At 34.0% G+C, this 21,216-nt stretch overlaps 3 protein-coding genes across 3 annotated transcripts; 2 read left to right on the top strand and 1 right to left on the bottom strand.

Annotated features, from left to right (window-relative positions):
- Positions 1–2,949: 2,949 nt before the first annotated feature.
- Positions 2,950–4,628, top strand: LOC139853938 (uncharacterized). The gene is made up of 3 exons (XM_071843274.1): positions 2,950–3,160; positions 4,109–4,230; positions 4,308–4,628. The coding sequence occupies exons 1-3, from the start codon at positions 2,950–2,952 to the stop codon at positions 4,626–4,628; spliced, it is 654 nt and encodes a 217-aa protein (XP_071699375.1).
- A 997-nt stretch (positions 4,629–5,625) lies between these two features.
- Positions 5,626–11,023, top strand: LOC139851955 (ATP-dependent DNA helicase Q-like 3). The gene is made up of 20 exons (XM_071841151.1): positions 5,626–5,691; positions 5,801–5,953; positions 6,082–6,189; positions 6,324–6,331; positions 6,425–6,508; positions 6,606–6,746; positions 6,831–6,865; positions 6,959–7,042; positions 7,528–7,616; positions 7,966–8,118; positions 8,205–8,301; positions 8,472–8,475; positions 8,641–8,790; positions 8,869–8,958; positions 9,037–9,102; positions 9,184–9,317; positions 9,407–9,501; positions 9,628–9,755; positions 9,896–10,002; positions 10,099–11,023. Exons 2-20 carry the CDS (start codon positions 5,806–5,808, stop codon positions 10,514–10,516), a joined length of 2,139 nt encoding a protein of 712 aa, XP_071697252.1. The 5' UTR covers positions 5,626–5,691; positions 5,801–5,805; the 3' UTR covers positions 10,517–11,023.
- Positions 10,575–13,396, bottom strand: LOC139851954 (protein STRICTOSIDINE SYNTHASE-LIKE 5-like). The gene is made up of 5 exons (XM_071841150.1): positions 13,163–13,396; positions 12,390–12,605; positions 12,003–12,310; positions 11,109–11,241; positions 10,575–11,018 (listed from the first exon to the last, which is right to left on the bottom strand). Exons 1-5 carry the CDS (start codon positions 13,313–13,315, stop codon positions 10,743–10,745), a joined length of 1,086 nt encoding a protein of 361 aa, XP_071697251.1. The 5' UTR covers positions 13,316–13,396; the 3' UTR covers positions 10,575–10,742.
- Positions 13,397–21,216: the final 7,820 nt, after the last annotated feature.

Genomic DNA, 21,216 nt, shown 5'->3' with positions numbered 1-21,216 from the left:
TATTATTATTATTATTATTATTATTATTACTATTATTATTACTATTACTATATTATCTAATAGACAAAAAATGATGAATAGTAAAAAGAAGCATTTTTGTTATTTCATTTTTTTTTTAAATTCTAATTAAATTTTACTGCACCAACAAAGACTCCCACTTTTTTAAAATATTCAAATCAATCGACCCCTCAAATAGGGGGTAAAGTGTCAAATAAACATTTTTATAAAAAATATTAAATAAACTCCACCCAAATATTCAACGGGTCATATCTTCTCGCTCGCAACGTGTTAAATTTTTTCGACACCATCGTTAAACTCGAAATAATTTTAGGAACACAATGTCACTAACTATATGCAAAACGGGCGCTTTTTAAAAAATGCTAAAAATTTGGGGTACTTTTCATACACGTTGATTTTGCGTTAAATTTTTAAAAGTCGATAATTACATAGCTAAACGAGGAGATGGACATATATTGTTAATTTAAAATAACATTTAAATCTTTCACGGGTTATACCTTTTAGTTCGACTCGAGTTGCGCTTCAACGACATCATTCTTTAGTCACGAAATAATTTCACAAACTAAACGCAATAAAATACATTGAAAACCGAACCCCCGGCATGAAGCGAGAGTTCAACAACTAGTTATTATTATTATAATAAACATAGTGGAGTAATATTTTATCATGTACGGAGTATAACAATTAAAAATGGGTCACTTTTGTAGTGTCTCGTTTTTGCTTCTATTTGGGCACCTCATTCATGTTAACGAGACAACATAAGTAAAATTATTTGGACACGTGATTCTTGTCAACGAGACAACATAAGAAACATTAGGTTGAATAAATATTATTAAAATAAAAATATAGTATAATTGTGGAAAAATAGAACGTGATCACTAGAATTAAAATTAAAGTGAGCAAAATTCGAAGAAGGGGAGAACAATCTTAAAAATTGTCAATAATAACGTTGAAGTAAATAATGAAAGATATGTTGACAAATTAATTGAAGATTTTGCATTAAAAATACACAAGATGTCGTTTTAAACCCCCTAAAATGTCTTTTTGTTTATAAGGGCATTTTTTAGGATGCTCACCCGGGGCATTAGAAAACGTTGGACCGGCCCTGACCATCAACCTTCATATTTTGAAGTATCACATCAATAAACCTAGACCAATACATATTTAGCGTCTAGAAATTGTTTGCTTCAATTTTTGACCTATAAGTGCTTGAACTTCATACGTTAAATAGCTCAGGAACTGAATTGGACCACAAGAAAGTGTATAAAGATATAAAAATGATATGAGTATGTTGGTTTTATAAGGATATATATGTTGTTCCATAAGTTTAAACCTAGAGTGTATGCCGTTGAGCACCTGAGCTGGCCAAACAATGTGTATCAGTGTATCAATGGTTTTTTCTTCAGGTTTTCAAAGCTTTAATACAGGTTTAACTTATGGTTGCTCCTAAATCCTAATAGTAGTCACTTGATTGCTTCTATCATCTTCATTTTAGTTTTATATTAGATTAGATTAGAATTAGAATTAGATATAAGTTGAATAAGTTGAATCATGATTCAACAAATTAAATGTGTACTTTATTTTGTAACAAATTGCTAATTCAAATCGGAGAGGGTTGACATTATTGTATCTTGACAAGAAAGTTTCGCCTCATTCAGTATATTTTATGAGGCCTGCAAAACTGAAAAATCAAAATGAAACTTAATTTTACTACACCATTTGTAGTATCTCAGTCCATTTTTTTTCTTCATTTTATGTTATAGTGTCCAGTAGTTTTACTTTATCCAATTCATTAAAACTAGTCCGGATCAGGCCCGCGCGATGCGGCGGGGCGTTCGGCCTGCGTGTTCATATTTAACGTAGCTTTATGTATTTACAGAAGAGAAAACGGGTCATGTGTTAAGCGACGTTGAGGTGTCGTCGTCTTCAGTGTTTTTTGAAATCTGTCCGGTTCGAACGTAGTTAGTTTCGTTTTGATGAAAAAATTATTTCAAGTCTAACGGTGCTGGCGAAAAAATTTAACTCGCGGCGATGAGGAAGATACGGGCTGTCGTGTTTAGCGTTTTTTAAAAAGTGTCATTTTCGAGCGGGTTTTTTTACGTTTTGTTCATAAAATTATTTCGAGTATGACGCTGCTGTCGAAGAAATTTAACTTGCGGCGAACGGGAAGATACGAGCTGTCATTGTGTTTAGCGTTTTTTAAAAAGTGTCCGTTTCGATTGTAGTTAGTCTTGTTTTGTTCATAAAAATATTTCGAGTTTAACGGTGTGGTCGGTGAAATTTAACTCGGACCGAGGAAGAAGATACGGGCTGTCGAAGTTTTTGGGTGAAATTTGTATTTTAATTTAGCGAATTTACGTTTTAACCCCTGTGTAATTTGTGTAACTCGGTGATAGTTGAGGGGGAATGTAAAATCAAGTGTGAAAGGGGCTTGGTACTATTGTCGTTAAACGACCACATTTCCCATGTGTTTTACTATGTGTAGTACGGAGTATTAAATATTAAATAAATAACTCAATAAGCAATTATCTAAGGACTAGTTAAAAATGTAGAATGACCTCACTTTTGAAACACTTCAAGTAAAAATTACAGAGACAAGTAACTTTTTTTTTTTTTTTCTAAAGTAGAAAAGAGACAAATCACTTAATAAGCAACAACTGAGAGTTATTATTTTTACTTTAGAAAGACCTTTTCTACATTAACAAACAATTTTTTCATCATAGTTTGAACTTTAAAGCATCTAGATTCGACTCAAGAACCAAATCAACACTAACAGACTGTTTGAAAGTTAAACTCAGTTTTTTTTTTTTTCTTCCCACATAGGCATGAATTATTCAAAGTCAACGTTGCAATAAAAAAGCCCCTCGCTGGTTATTCTTGGGCCTAAATTAACTATAAATACTTGTACAAATTTCCCTTTTAGAACAGAAAATGGCTGCTCTCAGTTTAGCATTCAAGCTTTCTCTGTTTATTGTGTATTTAGTTTCTGGTGTTGAGTCTGTGCACCGTAACAAGATGGATCTAACAGCATCAGAAATCATAACAAAGTTGAATCTGATGCCAAATGCAGAAGGTGGATTTTTCACAGAGACTTTTAGAGATTATTCAGTCAATCTTACAACTTCTCAACTACCCTCCAGATGTAAGTTGGTCAAATTTGGCATCTTTAATAATTAATAGTTTAAGTTTATAACAATTCATTATAAAAAGGTGTTTGAGATTATTGTCATTGAAAATGCTCTCCTCCTTAAAATATAAGCATGTAACATATATACTTATTCTTACGAGTATTATTTAAATAAGAAATACTCAATATCTAACATATTAGATAGTAGCCTAGTAGTTGGGACACATGCATCATAATGTAGGATCGTTTAAACAGAATTAAACAATCGTATATTGCTATATGGAGTTCGGAATCCTCGATATAGTGTTTTTAGTAAAAAACACTTGATTGATTGATCAATTATCTTGAAAAATTGACTTGGAACGACTTGGAACCGATTAGGGTTTGCTAATGAACGACTGGAATCGGCTAAGAGGTGTTAGGGTTCGTAACCTTGATAATGAACCCGAAATCACCTATTTATAGAGCCTGCAGATGTATCCGTACGGATGCGTTCTTCATCCGTACGGATGTAACATATCAGTGCGACAAAATTCTATCCGTACGGATGTATCTCTTATCCGTAAGGATGGACTCTAACAGTACAACTTTGATTTCGTTCGTACTCCAAATGAACGAGGGCTTACGTTTATGCACTAACACATAACACGGGGGTCATTAGTTGAATCTCAACCACATGTCTCTTTAACCACGAGTTACATGATTTTCCTTTTCCATGTTCACCGTAGGATCGGTCTGTGGGGCCCCAGAAGGTCCGTTTTACTCTTTTCGAATGTGATTATGTCTTGTAAAAATAAACAATTAGCTGACAAATGTTAATTTCAAACTTATAAGTTAGTCGGACCAGGCCGTCTCCAAAAACAATGTTATATTTTGATTCAAGTATGCTATAACTGATATTAAATATTCACGTACTCATGTTACACAATCTTTAAATTAATATGATTGATTTATGTTGAACAGTCGAGGTTGATCGTCCTATCAGTACAGCAATATACTTTTTCCTTCCATCTGGGAATGTATCGAATCTACACCGTATACCAAGTGCAGAAACATGGCACTTTTATTTGGGTGAACCTATTACGGTATTAATATCATATCATACGATACCTTTTTTTGGTAATATTGTTATCATTGGCGATAATACTAACTTGTGTAACAGATACTTGAAATCCACGATATAAATGGGAGCGTCAAGGTAACATGCATGGGACATGATATTTTAGATAACATGCGGTTGCAGTATACAGTGCCACCAGATGTGTGGTTTGGTGCATTTCCGACTAGAGATTATGACTTATTAACGAACAATAAAGTTAAGAAAAATGCACCAAGGGATTCAGAGAAGCACTTTTCCTTGGTGGGAACAACTGTTGCACCCGCTTTCGAGCCTGATGATTTTGTGCTGGCTAAACGTTCTCAACTCGTTGCTCGTTTTCCTCATCTAATTTCCCTCATTACTATTCTCACATCTTCTAATTAACATGAAGTAGTGTTATGTTTTGACTAAGATGATGTCATGTATCTTTAAAGTTCCTTTTTGTAAGCTATGTGTCATAAAAACATGAGTGGAATAAAACTTGGTATTATGTCTATAACTAGTTATTGAAACCTCGCTTCGCGCCGGGGGTTCGATTTTTAATGTATTTTATTGCGTTTAGTAAAATTATTTTGTGGCTAACGATGATATCGTTGAAGCGCAACTCGAGTCGATCTAAAAGGTATAACCCGTGAGAGATTTAAATGTTATTTTAAATTAACAATATATGTGCATCTCCGCGTTTTGCTATGGAATTGTCGACTTTTAAAAATTTAACGCAAAATCAACGTGTATGAAAAGTACCCCAAATATTTAGTGTTTTTTAAAAAACGTCCGTTTTACGTATAGCTAGTGACATTGTGTTCCTAAAATTATTTCGAGTTTAATGATGGTGTCGGAAAAATTTAACTCGTTGCGAGCGAGAAGATATGACCCGTTGAATATTTGGGTGGAGTTTATTTAAGATTTTTTTTATGAAAATGGTTATTTGACACTTTACCCCCTGTTTGGGGGGTCGATTTGAATTTTTCAAAAAAATGTGGGGGCCTTTGTTGGTAAAATGAAATTTAGTTAAAATTTTTTTAAAAAAAAGATGAAAAGTCGAAAATGACTCTTGTACTATTCATAAATTTTGTCTGTTAGTTAATATGTAAATTAGTTAAAATAAAAAAAAAAGGTAAAAAGTGAAAATTGCCCCTTGTACTATGCATAACTTTTGTCTATCAGTTAATATGTAAATACCTTATTTACAGGGACCATTTATGTACAATATATACTCCTTACTATATTCACAGGGACCGTTACTGTAAAGTATCTTATTTACAGGGACTATTTGTGTACAATAATAACCAATTCATATCACACAACAGGGACCATTTTTGCCATTTTTATATCTTTTTTGTAACTAGCTGACTGTCGAGCAAAACCCTTACGTACCGGAAAACTACCACCTGACTACCTTTCCCGATTTCATTCGTATCTCCGGCGACGAAGACCTTGATTTCAGGTTTCTCTACGCATAATAAAACGCATTGCAGTTATTGTTACAATCTATCGCTGAATTTTATACAACATATTATAATAATAAATCCACAAATTCAATCTTATTCCGACAGTGATAATGAAGAAGGCCTTACTACCTGCGAAAACTATCTCCGGTGATAAGAAAATATCCGGTAAAGAAGCCCTAACGAAGCTTCTCAGATGGCATTTTGGTCATTCCGAGTATCGCGGAACGCAATTGGCAGCCATTGAAGCTGTTTTATCAGGTTTTATTTTACTCGTGATTACGTGTGTTTATATAATATATATTCATTCATAGGTTAGTTGAATTTGTGAAATTAGTAGATTTTAAACATGTATAAAGTTAAATTGGGTGAGTTTTTGTGTTATGCAGGTAGAGATTGTTTCTGTTTGATGCCAACTGGTGGCGGGAAGTCAATTTGTTATCAAATACCTGCGTTGTCGAAACCGGGAATTGTGCTTGTTGTTTCTCCTTTAATAGGTGACTTGATCGTTCGGTTGTAATTTTATATGCTTTATTGAAATTGAAGCTTGTACTACTACATAATGTTTTTGATTTTGCTTTCAATGCTAGGGTTTGACTTGATTGATTGCATTGTTTTTTCGTGATAACAGCGTTGATGGTGAGTTTGCGTATTTGGTTGGTTAGATTCTCCTTTGTGAAAATGATACTGAAGGCTGAAGTTTTGTTAGTTTATGTTGTTACTTTGGATTAGGAAAATCAAGTTATGGAATTGAAGAAGAAAGGGGTGGCTGCCGAATATTTGTCATCAACTCAGACTGCACAAGTTAGGAATAAAGTAATGTCTTCCTTTTTAGATTTATGTTGTGAACCTCAACGATTTATGGATTATGATGTGAACTATCATCTGAAATTTCTGTTGGTGACGTGTTTAGATACATGAAGAACTAGAATCTGGAAATCCAAGATTGAGGTTGCTCTATGTCACACCAGAATTGATTGCAACAGCAGGATTTATGTCTAAGCTGATAAAAATTCACTCTAGAGGATTGTTGAATCTGATTGCAATTGACGAGGTTTGAACTTATTACGTTCAATTGTAGGCAATATTTTTGATTGGTCCATCAGTGAGTTATCTATTTGTTTTCCCGATATTTTAGGCACATTGCATCTCAACATGGGGACACGATTTTAGGTAATTTTTCGATAGTTTTTTTCCCTGCTATTCTGAATGGTGCATCAGTGTTGGTTTTTTATGCTGCTTGATTCAAATGTATCCATGATGCAGGCCTAGCTACCGAAACTTAGCATCTTTGAGGAAGCGTTTGCCAGACATTCCAATATTAGCATTGACTGCTACTGCTGTTCCTAAGTGAGTTGTTCTACTTTTACCATTTACCTTTCTGTACTTGGAATAATGATATAGCTTTTAGTCCTTGAATTTCTCATTTTAATTTTCCCTATCTCAACTCTTGTCACTACACATTTACATCCAAGTCAACCGTTCCAAAATCTGTGTAATTCGTTGTTCTTTTTATAGTCATAATTTTAAATTCTAATGAGGTTGGTGTTATAAGGTTTATTGACATACTAATAATTTATCTTGTATTTTACATAATATGAATTATATGCGTAACAGTTGTTATCTTTATGAAACATAAGTTGTCGATGCGGACTACTTTTGGTTAGACTACATTTGCTGCAACCCCAACTCAATGATGAATCTTAGTAATTTATGTGCTGTATTTCTACAATATACTCATCATCATCCCGCCGATCCCACCAACGCTTTCTTACTTATCTTATGAGCAAAAAGGGTTACTGCAGACTATCTCCTAAAAAACATTCTTTATGTAGGGTTCAAGCTGATGTGATAGAGTCCTTGAATATGGAGGACCCCCTAGTTCTGAAATCATCATTTAATCGCCCAAATATATATTATGAAGGTCAGGTAAATTGGATAGTTTGGTTGTTCTTGAATTTTAGTAATTCTTATTTGTATCATTTCCATTTTTTACCCATCAGACAATACATGGCCACCTTTATTTATTTCTCTTTTTTTTCCTAATGAGATAACCATTGAATGAAAATTGTATTTGTTGTGCTATCTTGTTAAAACTTTAGAACTATGGTCTCAATGATCACTTTAAACTGACCATTATTTTTCTCTAGCTTATTTTGCAATTCGTATTCGTAATTCTTCAACAGTTCACTGAGCACCATCTAGAAAAATTTGCTATTTTCTTCCGTTGGAATTTATGCCACTGACTTTACTATGCTAATGATGTTCGGCAGTTCGATTTAAAGACCTTCTAACTGACCTGTATGTTGATCTGGCTGATCTAATCAAATCTTGTGGAGATGTCTGTGGGATTGTTTACTGCCTTGAACGTACAACATGTGATCACTTGGCTTCTCATTTAGCTAAGAGTGGCATTTCGTGTGCTGGTACCTACTTTCTTGCATATCTTTTGTTGACTTAATCTTGAGGTGCTCCCAACAGACATGTTTTTTGTTTCTTCATTTTCTTTCAGCATATCATGCTGGCTTGAACAATAAATTGCGGACCTCTGTTTTGGATGATTGGCTTTCAGCTAAGACACAAGTTGTAGTGGCTACAGTTGCTTTTGGGTACGGTTATTAAATTGTCGTTACCATATTATTGTTATGCTACAGTTAAAACAAACAGATAAGCAGAAGTTTCCATTCATATATGAACATTTTTTTTTTTTTTCTTCTTGCTGGTTACTGGAGTGGAGAAATTTTGGTGCATCTTAATCTAATGAGTGCTATGCCTTCAGGATGGTATTATACTCTTGTTATAATACAACATTTTTTTTATTATTATTATTATTATTATTATTATTATTATTATTATTATTATTTTTTTTTTTTTTTATTTTTTTTTTTATTTTTTTGTAATTATTCCTCCAAATGTTGTTGGGTAACAGTCAGACTCACTGATATTAGGGTATTGATCGGAAGGATGTTAGAATCGTTTGTCATTTCAATATTCCTAAATCAATGGTTTCTTTTTATCAAGAATCGGGTAGAGCTGGTCGTGATCAGCAGCCTTCTAGAAGTGTTCTCTACTACGGAATAGATGACTGCAAGAAAATGGTTTGAGTGCTATGTTGCCACGTTTTTTGTAATTCATTTGACTTCTCAAGATATCACTAAAAAGTAAGATTCTTGCAGCAATTTATATTGAATAAAGAGGAGAGCAAGAAGCTGCAGTCAAGTTTGCAAGACGGGTCACCAAAGAAGTCAATTGCTGACTTTGTTTTGGTAAGCTTGTACTTATTTATAGAGTTAACCTATAAATTATGATATTAAAGTTCAAGTGCTTTTGTTTCATAATTACAGATGGTCGAGTATTGTGAAACATCCTGTTGTCGTAGGAAAAAGATCCTTGACGGTTTTGGGGAACAGGTAGCTAAATCCAAGTTGTATATCTCCATTTATATAATATCCGTGTATGGCAAACTCTTACATATCACTCACGGGAAGTAGGTATCAACGTTATTGTGTAAGAAATCATGTGATTCATGCAAAGATCCGAATTTAGTGGCGAAGTACTTGGAGGAGCTTAAGGCTATGTGTTCCCTTCGTAGTAGAATTGGATCCTCACAGATATTCATGAGCAGGTAACAACAGTTCTGTTTTTAAAAGCTATTTTATTTTTATATTTTTATGTATCATTATCATGCGCTGATGCATGCTTTTTATTTTTCAGCTCCTCAAATCCGGCTGATGAAGTAGACTTCTCTGAATATTGGTCTCGTGACGAGGAAGCAATTGCTTCAGAGGATGATATATCTGATGACGATGGTAAACTTTTTGTGTCTATATTGTATGACTTGAGTATTTATTGTAGATCGTCTCATGCTTATAATTGATAATTTGTTTATCGACGTTGTTAGTTTGTGTTTCTTAAGTTTAATTATTTACTTCCAGATGGCGTCGATCTTGTGGAAGGTCTTACACAGTCAGCCTTACCGTCTAAATCAAGAATTAGTGACAAGCTAGAGTTGTTGCAACGAGCAGAAGAGAAATACTATCAGAATAAAGATACAGATAAACAGGTAGTTTATATAAAGGGATTAATAAATTAAATCATATATGACGTCTTTCTCGACTAATATCTGTGTTTTAACAACCTTCTTTTTTTTTAATCTCTTGAACACTCTAGAAGTGTCTATCCTAATATTTGACTTATTTTCAGACCCATAAACTAGACAAAAATGCTATATATGGTACCCTGAGAGAGTCCTGTAAGCAAAGGTTGCTCAATGCATTAAATGAGACGCAACATCGGCTCTACAACGTGCCGTATGCTTACGTTCTACCCTCTTTCTATTTGCTTGAAAATGAAATGTCAGGTTGCTAATTTACAAATATGTACTTATGCTTATGCTTTATTTACAGGATAGACCCTGAAACATCTTCCACGTTCTTGGAGAACGAGTGCCACAAAAAATACGGAAAAACTGGGAAATCGTTTTATTTGTCACAAATTGCTAGTACCGTTAGGTGGCTTTCAACAACCAATGCTACAGATTTCAACTCTAGGGTTGTCGCAACCATTCAGAGTCCTAATTTAAAATATGTAACGGAAGTGGGACCCGCAAGTCCTTCCCCTTATGTATCAGATCAGGAAACAAAGATGACGAATGAGAAAGATCCCGGAAATGCTGCGTCAAGTCCTGTACAGACGACTTACACAGATATAAAGCTGCCACCTATCCCATCTTTCTCCGAGTTCGTCAACAATAAGAACAGAAACGATAGCAAACCATCAACAGTAAATCGAGAGTCATCATATAAAAGAAGCAGACTTCAGTAGTCTCAAGTGTTCTCTGTTTTTGTTATGATGCTATGCATGTTCTTAGACAGTAAATGGGTTCCTTTTTCAGATTGTTTCACTGGTTTTTGTCAAGTATTATTCATCTTGCTAATCATAATGATTTACATTACATCTTAAAGTTCTCGTCTTTTAAACTTGAGATCATAACTTTCAAAATACAGTTATCGCACCTAGACTCTTTACTGGTCTGTAGGAAGTTAAGTCTTCATACTGCAGTTTTGATAGGTAACTTGCCTATGAAGTTGTTTTTTAAGCTTCCCAAGTAAAGATCACCCTCAAACTCCAGAACTGATGTGACAAAAGAAACCACCTGTCCAGTAGGATCATCCAACCTTTTGATAATTCTTCCATCACTCCCTACATTCAATGCCATTGCGCTTCTCTCAGTCACTTTAATTTGATCTATCAGCTTTGGAAATGTAGCCAAAACGTGTTTAATTGCCTTGGAAGAATGCACAAAGTTCAGCCTACTCGACGTAAACTGCATCAGGTAACTTTTTTTGTTAGCTTATAATCATTAGTAATGTTAATATTATATCCTATCCTTACATTCTTTTATCATATATTTTACCTGAAGTATTGCTACCCAAAATGACCCATCAGGTGCAAGTTTAATGTTGTCTGGACATCCAGGAAGATTGTCGATAAAAATGTCAACTTGACCTTTCTTGCCTTCCTTTAGCCAGTACTTTAGGCACCTGAATCTGATACAGATATTCATCTTTGATATTAGTTTTTGTGGTCCTTGTTTAGATACATACATCATTACATCCAGTGTTGCAGAACTCGGAATCAAGGTAGCAAAACTCGTTATTAGGGGAGTAATTCGGGGATTAATCGGATCAGACTTTTTTACACATTTACATATTATATTTTAAAATTATGTGCAAATATAGAACAAAACCATAAACATAAATTTTAACATAATTGGCTGAAAACATAATTATAATCGTCTATTTTGTTCAATAACTCTAAAATTCTAGTTTAGATTCATGTCAAATTGTTGACCACTTTTGACTTTGACCTACTTTGATCAACAAATCCGTTTTGTCCCATTAACCGACTATGGTCAATTAAATCAAGGAATTTTGCAAAACTGGAATGGACTATTCCTAAAAAGGAGTAATCCGAGTAATCAAGGCTTTTTACAACAGTGCTCGGAATTACTCAGCGAGTTCTCGGCTTTTGTAACTTGGCGAGTACTCGGTGAAAATTGGTCAGACTTGGCAAAAACTCAGAATTACTCGGAAAATGGTCATAATTCAGTCAAAACTCGACCAAAACTCGACCAAAACTCGGGATTACTCGTAAATCGGTAGTACTCCCGAATTCAAACTTGGTCAACATCTGAGTACTCCCGAGTTGCCGAGTACTCTCTAAAAAGTCCGACTGAGTAATCCCCGAGTAGCAATATTTACAATCTTGATTACATCCAATTTTGGGTTTATTTGCTATCTTTACTTACTTCCATGTTTCACAAACCACCAAAAACTCTTGGTCCACGGAGATGTCCACCCCGTTTGCAAACCCGAGTCCATCTAAAACCAATGACGTTTCCTTTGTGGTTGGGTCATATTTAAGAAGCTGCCCATGGGGTTTGGCTTCTAAAATATCAAGGTGCCAGTTATGTAACCCGAATTTAGTGCTGGCAACAGTAAAGTATAAGCTTCCATCACCTGCTTCCACAACATCATCTGCAAATCTTATTGGTTCACCATTCATATGTGTTGCTAAAGCTGTCACTGCACCGTTTTCATCGATCTTAATCAAACCCTGCACCATCACATCGTAGTTCATTTTAAATCGAGTTTTGACCCAATCAACTTAACGTCTAAAAGAGTTAAAAGAGTACCTGATCAGTATCACACACAATAAGATCACCAGCCTTTGTGAATGTTAAACCAAGTAAAGTATGTTTGTTATGTACCCTCTTCCAATTTTCCCATGTCCCATTTGTATGCAATCTTTTGATCCACCCATCTCTTGTGGCTGTATACAGCATCCCCTTTTGGTCCACACACACATCTTCTGGTTTGTCTAGTATTCCGTCCCCGAGCTTAACGACTTTCTGTAATCAAACACACATTACAAGTTAATGGGGTGTTGAGATTATCTCATTCTTGTAGCTATGGTCGAGTTTTTTTGGCTTGTTGCCTTACAAAAGAACATATAAGCTCCTAAGAATAAGCTTAACAAACGTACAAGTGAACTTATAAACCTATAGCTTAATAAGCTTAAACTATAAGCCTAAACGATTATCTAATGAAATTACCCCTTGAGCGTCTAGGTTTAGCTTGTTTGAAAGGATTTATTTAGCTTTTTACATTATCCAAATGTACTAAGCTACTTTTGAAATCATCACAACTTCACAAGATGACCTAGGTGTTGGCGACCTAATATACTCATAGGAGGTCTCAGATTCAAGCCGTACTAACAGCAAATCTTGAGGTTGCCAGTGAAATGGTTGGAAATGGTCAGAAAGTGTCATGGGATAACAAGGTTAGGTAGTAAAAAAGTACTCGCCCTCCCCGGGTTACTTGAACATGAACAGGGAAAACCTTATCCGTTTAAACAAAGCTAACTTAAAACCAACATGAACTTTTGATATTTAAGATTTAAGGTTACCTGTAAGTGGTTGTTTGGGGTAAAAAGGTTTGATGAGGCTGCAGGAGGTATTTCAAGTAGGTCTGGAGATATTGGAGAGAAGAAGTATACTTGAAGTGTAACTGCAAGTGCTAGAACAATAACAAAGCTTGCTGTTATAAAACCGTACTCCATAACTTAAGCTTGGATAACTATTTTTGAAAGGTGTTAAGAGTAACAGATTTTGTGACTTTATTTCAACTGACTGAAAATTTTGTATCATATGTTTGGACCACCCTTGAGACCTTCCAAATTTCAACCACGCATTTCAGTTCAAAAAGCAACAGGTTTTGGCAGTATGCGTTTTTCCGTGTGTTTGGTAACAGATTGGAGTTGGGTGAAACTGGAAACACCTCGTGTTAGTTGAATAGTAAATAGTATTCTATAACAACTTATATAACTTTGGCTTTTTTTTTTTTTTTTTTTTGAAAGCAAGATTTTTTATTACTTATATAACTTGTTCAATAAATGGATTTAGGATTTTGTATAAAAAACTTATATAACTTGAATAAACGAATTAAATTCGATTGAATAAATATATTATGTATGTGGAAAATAGGTAATAGGCTCTATTTTTGAGTCAATAGCAAGCGTCGATTTATTGGCGTCTTGACTGCCGCTTAGAGCCTAAATTGAATTCCAGGCAGGATTTAAAAACCATGAAAATTTGATTTTACCATTTTTATGGCGTCTCAATTTTATTTTACTATTTTTATAAAAAAATTTCCTACTTACTGGTCGGAGGTCCACTCGGAAGCAATCTCTTTAACCGTCGAATAGAGAGATGAATGACTTTCTCTACTTTTGCGAGTGTTTCACTCTGGGTGTAGAAATGACTTGTTTTTATTTTCGGATAGGGGAATGAGTGTCTACATTTCACCTCCCCCATACACTACTCACGTGGTATTGGATTTTATTATTGTTGTTGTTGTTGTATGTGGAAAATAGGTAATGGATAGATAATTAATTGTTTCTTTTATGTGTTGATTTTCTTTTGTGTTGATCTCAATGAAAATTCACGGTTATTTGAAGTTTATTGATTGGTAGACTCTTATCTAATACAGTAATAAAGTTAAAAAAAAAAAAAAAAACCCTTAATTTTGATGACTCCTTTATTAAGTTTCATATTCTTAAGTTTATTAAATTGAAAACAACAAACATGGTGAACTTATCCCTTATCTCTAAGAGCACTAGGAGTCGTTCATGGTTAAATCTCAGTGCTAAATTTAACATTGAATTTAACACTGAGGTCAAAACATGGGAAATCGTTATGTGTTAAATTTCAGTGTTAAGTTCATTATTTTAATATTATTATTTAAAAAAAATGAAGAAGAAAGAAAAGAAAAAAAAAAGAAGAAAAAAGAAACAGCTTTACATGGGTAATGGTGTTTGGCGACGGTGGTTTAACGCCGGGACGGAGTGGCGGCATGTCGACGTCCCCTGCGTTAAATGGTTTAACGGTGGCTGTTTTAATCGACTCGCTCTAAGGGCGTAAGTTATAAGTTAGTTGAATCTTTATTATAATTTCATCATCTTTTCAGTGACAGATATCACCTTTAGTGTATCCAACAAACTCGTTTTTCTTAGCAAAATGAATATTTGATTCTAGTGGCCCGTGATGTATGTTGAAACTTGAAAGACTGTATTTAAGTTGCATGTATTTACAGATTGAATCATGTGCATATGGTAACACGGCAAGTTGTTTAAAGTTTTCAGTGTAAATCTTCACATGAATATGGATTTTTTATTTTTTTTTACATCAGTTTGGGACTAAACCACCAACGCATTCATCTCCTGTAGTTGCATAAGCCGCCCCAAACTACTGCCCTAGAGGAAATTCGGACCAATCTGAAGACATGCTCGGTAACACCCCCCCCCCCCTCGCTGCCCCCGTACCAAGCGAGCGAAAGGTGACCTGGGTGGATACTTCAGGTCAGGGATAACACTGAGTGCAATGTTGCAGTCCAGCGTAGTCGAATTCCCGGCATCTCGTTAAGAGAGGAAAATACTATCAGTTGAACTACAACTCAATGTACACTAGAGTTCATATTATTTTGGTATTTATAATCATGGTCCAGCAGTTTGTCCTAATATGGTTTCAGATTTAAACATCACTAAAATCACATTTTGAGTTGACTAGAAAAATAGTTGAAAACAGTTACATAATAACCTGGTTAGTTTCTGTATATCCGAGGCAAAATACTTGCTCTCCTCAAATAACTTTAATAGAAAAAACTACTCTCTTACTGAGATGATTTATATTTTGTAATTGTAAATAGAAATGGCATGATTCATCAAGTTCGTAAATCCTAACTTACATTCATACTTTGTCAGTACTATTTTTTTTTTTTTTTTCAGTTTATTATTTAAATTTGTTTCAAAATAAATATTCACCCTACAAAAAATAATACTCCAAATTAATTATATCAAACTCCCGACTCAACTGTATATTTATCACATCAATTAAGTCAAACTTAACTTAAAATATAAATGCAAATTGAAGTCGGAAATATAAAGTTCCAGTGTCTTACCTCCAATACGCAGACGACACCATTTTTTTCCGATGAATGGAGTAGGATAAATGTCAATAGTCTTGGGAATTTATTAAAATGTTTCGAACTCGCGTCGGGACTTAAAGTAAACTTTCATAAGAGTAGCGTTTTCGGTATCGGTGTTGACGGCCAATAAGTTAGCCTTGTTGCGAACTACTTAGGTTGTCAAGTAGGTAAATTCTCGTGCTCTTACCTTGGGTTGCCAATCGGTTCAAAAATGAATAAACTTGGTGATTGGCGTGCAATTATCGACAAAATTAATAACCGTCTTTCGGGTTGGAAAATGCGGTCGTTGTCATTTGAAGGAAGACTAGTCCTCATCAAATCGGTGCTCAATAGTCCCCCTTTGTACTCTTTTGCGCTCTTTCGTGCTCCGTTGTGTGTGATAAAGCTTCTTGACAGAGTGAGGAGATCCTTTTGTTGGGGCTGGTCGGGGTCAAACAACAACATCTCGTGGGTAAAGTGGGAAAGTGTTATTAACTCTTATGGGAACGGGGGGTTAAACATTGGTTCTTTACGTGCAAAAAATTTAGCCTTATTGGGAAAATGGTGGTGGAGGTTTAAAACCGAAACCACCTCCCTTTGGGCTAAGGTAATTCGTAGCTTACATGGTAATTGTGGTGGCTTATTGTTGGGAGATGAGTCTACTCATCAACCAACATTAGGCACTTGGAGCCATATTGGTTTGACAGGTAACACTTTGGAGGAGCTTCATGTACCATTCAAGAATTCCTTTGTGAAGACTATTGGTGACGGTGGAGAAACTTCCTTTTGGAATGAACAATGGAGCAACGGGGGTAAACTTTGTGATATTTACTCGAGACTCTACATATTAGAACGGAACAAGGAAGCATCATTCAAAGATCGTGTTTCAAAGAACGCTTCCGGTCCTATTTTTTCGTGAGATCGGATGCAGTTCCCAACAGGTCGTACATTGGGAGAGCTCGAGCAAATGGAATTGATGTTGGCTGCTGTTCCTTTCGATAGCAGGGCAGAAGACAAATGGCGGTGGTCGTTCAATGCAAATGGTAAATTCGAGGTCAAAGGTTTAACATCCGCAATCGAGGAAAAAAATGCTTGGTAACGTTACTTCAGCTCACCCTACTATCCAAAACAATCTTGTCCCCAAAAAATTGAAATTTTTATGTGGAGACCCTTAAAAAAAGGGCTACCGGTTCGGATTGAACTCGATAAAAGGGGTATTGATCTAGATTGTATTTGATGCTCCTTATGCGATGACGATTTAGAATCGGTAGACCATACGATCATTTTTTCAAAATCACTATTGAAATATGGGAAAGATTGTTTAGATGGTGGGAACTTGGCAACTTCTCATGCTATAGCATATCCGAAATCGTCAACGAAGATTGTAACATTCCATCATCAAGTCGCGGAGGTAAAGTGTGGCAAGCCACAAAATGGGTTTGTGCATACCTTATATGGAGAAATAGGAATAATATGATCTTCCAAGGGAAAACTTGGAGTGGTACGGTCGCGTTAAATGAGATCCAAGTTATGTCATTCGAGTGGATTTCTAATAGATCAAAAGGCTCGATTGGTTCACTTAGTTATCCAACCCGGGATACTATTTAAATTGTTCGTGAGCATGTATATTGTTTGTACAATTCTTGGCGTAGCTTATCGAATAGATAATTACACGACTTTAAACCACGGAAATTATTAAATATGGGTGAATTAAGGGTGAATTTATCTTCGTTGGCGATTCCCCGAAGGTAGCGAGTATATGAACCGCTTTACGCCACCGTAAGAGTGTTTGAATTGTTAATGTGTGACATCTGTTTGAAGGATATCATGAAGTCTTGCTCCATTTAGCGTTTCTATTTGTAGGGGAGTTTTCCTTTTCTTTGAGGTTGCTATTTCCCAATGCAATTTGGAAGCATTAGTTGAATTTTCCTTTTTGGCTTCTTACAAAGTGAAAGCTTCATTGTCTTCTTTCTATCTTTGTATGGTTGACCTGCCGATCTAGTGTGGAGGTACTGTAGTTGATTCTTGTGAGTTCGAGGTTCGGTGCGTGAAGCCCAATTCCACCGCTTCGCTATGACTTGGCTTCATGTGTTCTCTTCGTTCCTCGCTCTGTACATATATACTTCGTGATTGGTGGGGTACGCTATCAAGCCCCCAGTTTAAGTTGACGAAGCGTTTCACGAAGCTTCGTGGAGTTAAACTCTTATGGTGCTGTATTGCTGATTTGACGTTTTGAATGGCTTTACTCTATCTTCATTTACCGTTTTGCCCCTTTTGTTCTTAATATATCTTTCTTATTTTGAGAGGGTATAGTTGTCTTTTCAACAAGATTTTGCGGTTAACGAGGGTTTTCTGAATTGATTTGACATCAATTCAGCTATGTAATAAGTGGTTTTCTCCCTCTTCACTTATCATTTCTTCTTCCTCTTATTCCGATTATCATCTCTCACCTGTAGAGACCCGTCCTAATCCATCTGGATGAATACATTACATTTGGTTACATCGCGAGGTACTTGACCTCTATATGATACATTTTACAAACATTGCATTCGTTTTTAAAAGACATACTTTCATTACATCGAAAGTTGACGGCATGCATACCATTTCATAATGTATCCAACTATAATTGACTTAATAATAATCTTGATGAACTCAACGACTCGAATGCAACGTCTTTTGAAATATGTCATGAATGACTCCAAGTAATATCTCTAAAATGAGCAAATGCACAGCGGAAGATTTCTTTCATACCTGAGAATAAACATGCTTTAAAGTGTCAACCAAAAGGTTGGTGAGTTCATTAGTTTAACATAAATAATCATTTCCATCATTTTAATAGACCACAAGATTTTCATTTTCATTTCTCATAAATATACGTCCCATGCATAGAGACAAAAATCATTCATATGGATTGAACACCTGGTAACCGACATTAACAAGATGCATATAAGAATATCCCCTATCATTCCGGGACATCCATCGGACATGATAAAACAAAATCGAAGTACTAAAGCATCCGGTACTTTGGATGGGGTTTGTTAGGCCCAATAGATCTATCTTTAGGATTCGCGTCAATTAATAGATCGGTTTACTAATTCTTAGGCTACCAAGCAAAAAGGGGCATATTCGGCTTCGATCATTCAACCATAGAATGTAGTTTCGATTACTTGTGTCTATTTCGTAAAACATTTATAAAAGCAATGCATGTATTCTCAGTCCCAAAAATATATATTGCAAAAGCATTTAAAAAGGGAGCAAATGAAACTCACAATACTGTATTTTGTAGTAAAAATACATATGACGTCATTGAACAAGTGTAGGGTTGACCTCGGATTCACGAACCTATATTATTCATATATTTATTAAAACATATACTTGAAATCGAACAAGTTTAGATATTATTATTAATTGTTATTTCAGTAACTTGTATGTCTCATTGGTAACTATATTAACTATATTTATTTTATATACTTTAGATAAATAATTAGTATTTATTATGAAAATATTAATGTTGTTACGCGATATGTTTTAAATATATTCTTATATAGCTATTTATTTGGTAAAATGATATCAATAATAATAAATAAAAATTTGTATCTTTTTATGATTATAATAATAATACTAAAAGTAATTAGATTTAGTAATGGTACTGCTATTAATAGTTTTGATAATAATACTAGTAATAAAAGTAATGTTAGTAATAATAATAATTTTAATGAAAAGATAATAATAATAAAATAAAAATGTTAGTTTTCATAAAAATAATATTTTAAATAATAATGGTACTTTTAATAAAAATGATGATTCTAATAGAAATTTTAATATTCATATTAATAATAATACTATATATTTTAATAATAATAATAATGATAATAATATTAATTATACTAATAATCTTATTTCTAATATTGGTAATAATAATAATTACTTAATAACAATCAATAATAATAATAATAATAATAATAATAATAATAATAATAATAATAATAATAATAATAATAATAATAACAATAATAAAAAAAATAATGAAATAATAATAATAAGAGTTTTTGTAATAACTACCTCAAAGGAGTAACCCTAAAAAAAATGCCCAAGTCCGGGTTTGAATCCGCGACGTCCCGCTAACCCGATAACATCATTAACCACTACTCCAATTGTGTTTTCCTAATTTTATCCCTAATATATATATATATATATATATATATATATATATATATATATATAATGTAACGACCCTGGATTTTCTAACGTTTATTTATTAATAATTATTATTATTAATACGTGTGATTAAATAAATGTATGTTATTACATTTACATGTTGCCATGACTAAACGTACTTGACTTTAATTGCCCGAAACGTCTTTGTGACACCCAAGACTTACACGAATAATATTTTCAGATATTATTTACATTCATGATTAGTTTTATTAATCATTTTATTTAACTAAGGTTATTAGTTAATTACATGGGCTTTTATTGGATTACTTGTTAATTACTTGAACTTGGGCCTTATTAATGTTATGGACTCATGATATGGACTTAAAGAGCCCACCCTACATCTTTAGTGAATTAATTTAGCCCATCATACTTGTAAGTAATACTTTCAATCATAACTAGCTAGTTTAAGACACTTGGAATCTAGTTAGACATCTTCCCCATGAACAACCACCTTATTATCCAACTTTTAAGGCTTTACATATATGAATCTAGTGAACAAATTTCTTCTCCCTTTCCCCCCTTTGAAACCGTCAGCTGCCTTTGTAACCAAGGGGATTCAAATCTTTTTTTTTTCATTACTTACTCACTTGTTTACTTGTATTTTACACACACACAAAAATATCTCTCAACTCTCTCTCATATTTTCTCTCTTTTTTCTCTCAACTTGTAAGTAACTTGAAGACTTTTTCTCTTCTTCTTTTCTTTGTAAAACCGAATATATACACCCTTAATCATCATCATTTGTTGTTTGTTACTTGTACTTAGTTGTTGTTACTTTGTTACTAGTTGTTGTTTGTTACTTACTAGTTTCAAGAATCAACTCTTTAGTTTGATTCTTCATAATATCTTGTATTTTCAAGAACACAAGAACATAAACTTACTAGTTTATGATTCTACATTTATTGTTTCAAAAGATTTAATGTTCATATGTTGTAAATCATACTTGTAATTCATGTTAGTAAACTTTAAAGTTTACTTTCTAAAGATCAAGACTTAGGCTTGAATCTTTAAAGTATGAACAACCATGACTTATTAACTTGTTTATTTAGTTTGTTACTTCATATTATGCACTTAAATTTCATGTTATTGGTTAAATGGTCAAGTACTACAAGTTAGTCTTGATCTCATACTTTCTTGAACTAGAGTTAGCTTTAAAAGTTCAAGAACATGTTAGTAAGCTTTCTTTAATTGTAACTTTGTATACTTATGATTGATCTAGACTTTTGAGTCTTGGATCTTCAAGATCTAACTAAGAACTATGTTCTACAACTTAAGATCTTG

Source organism: Rutidosis leptorrhynchoides, chromosome 6 (assembly GCF_046630445.1).
Source record: "Rutidosis leptorrhynchoides isolate AG116_Rl617_1_P2 chromosome 6, CSIRO_AGI_Rlap_v1, whole genome shotgun sequence".
NCBI classification, from domain to species: Eukaryota; Viridiplantae; Streptophyta; class Magnoliopsida; order Asterales; family Asteraceae; genus Rutidosis; species Rutidosis leptorrhynchoides.
This window is presented reverse-complemented; position numbering and strand designations above follow the sequence as displayed.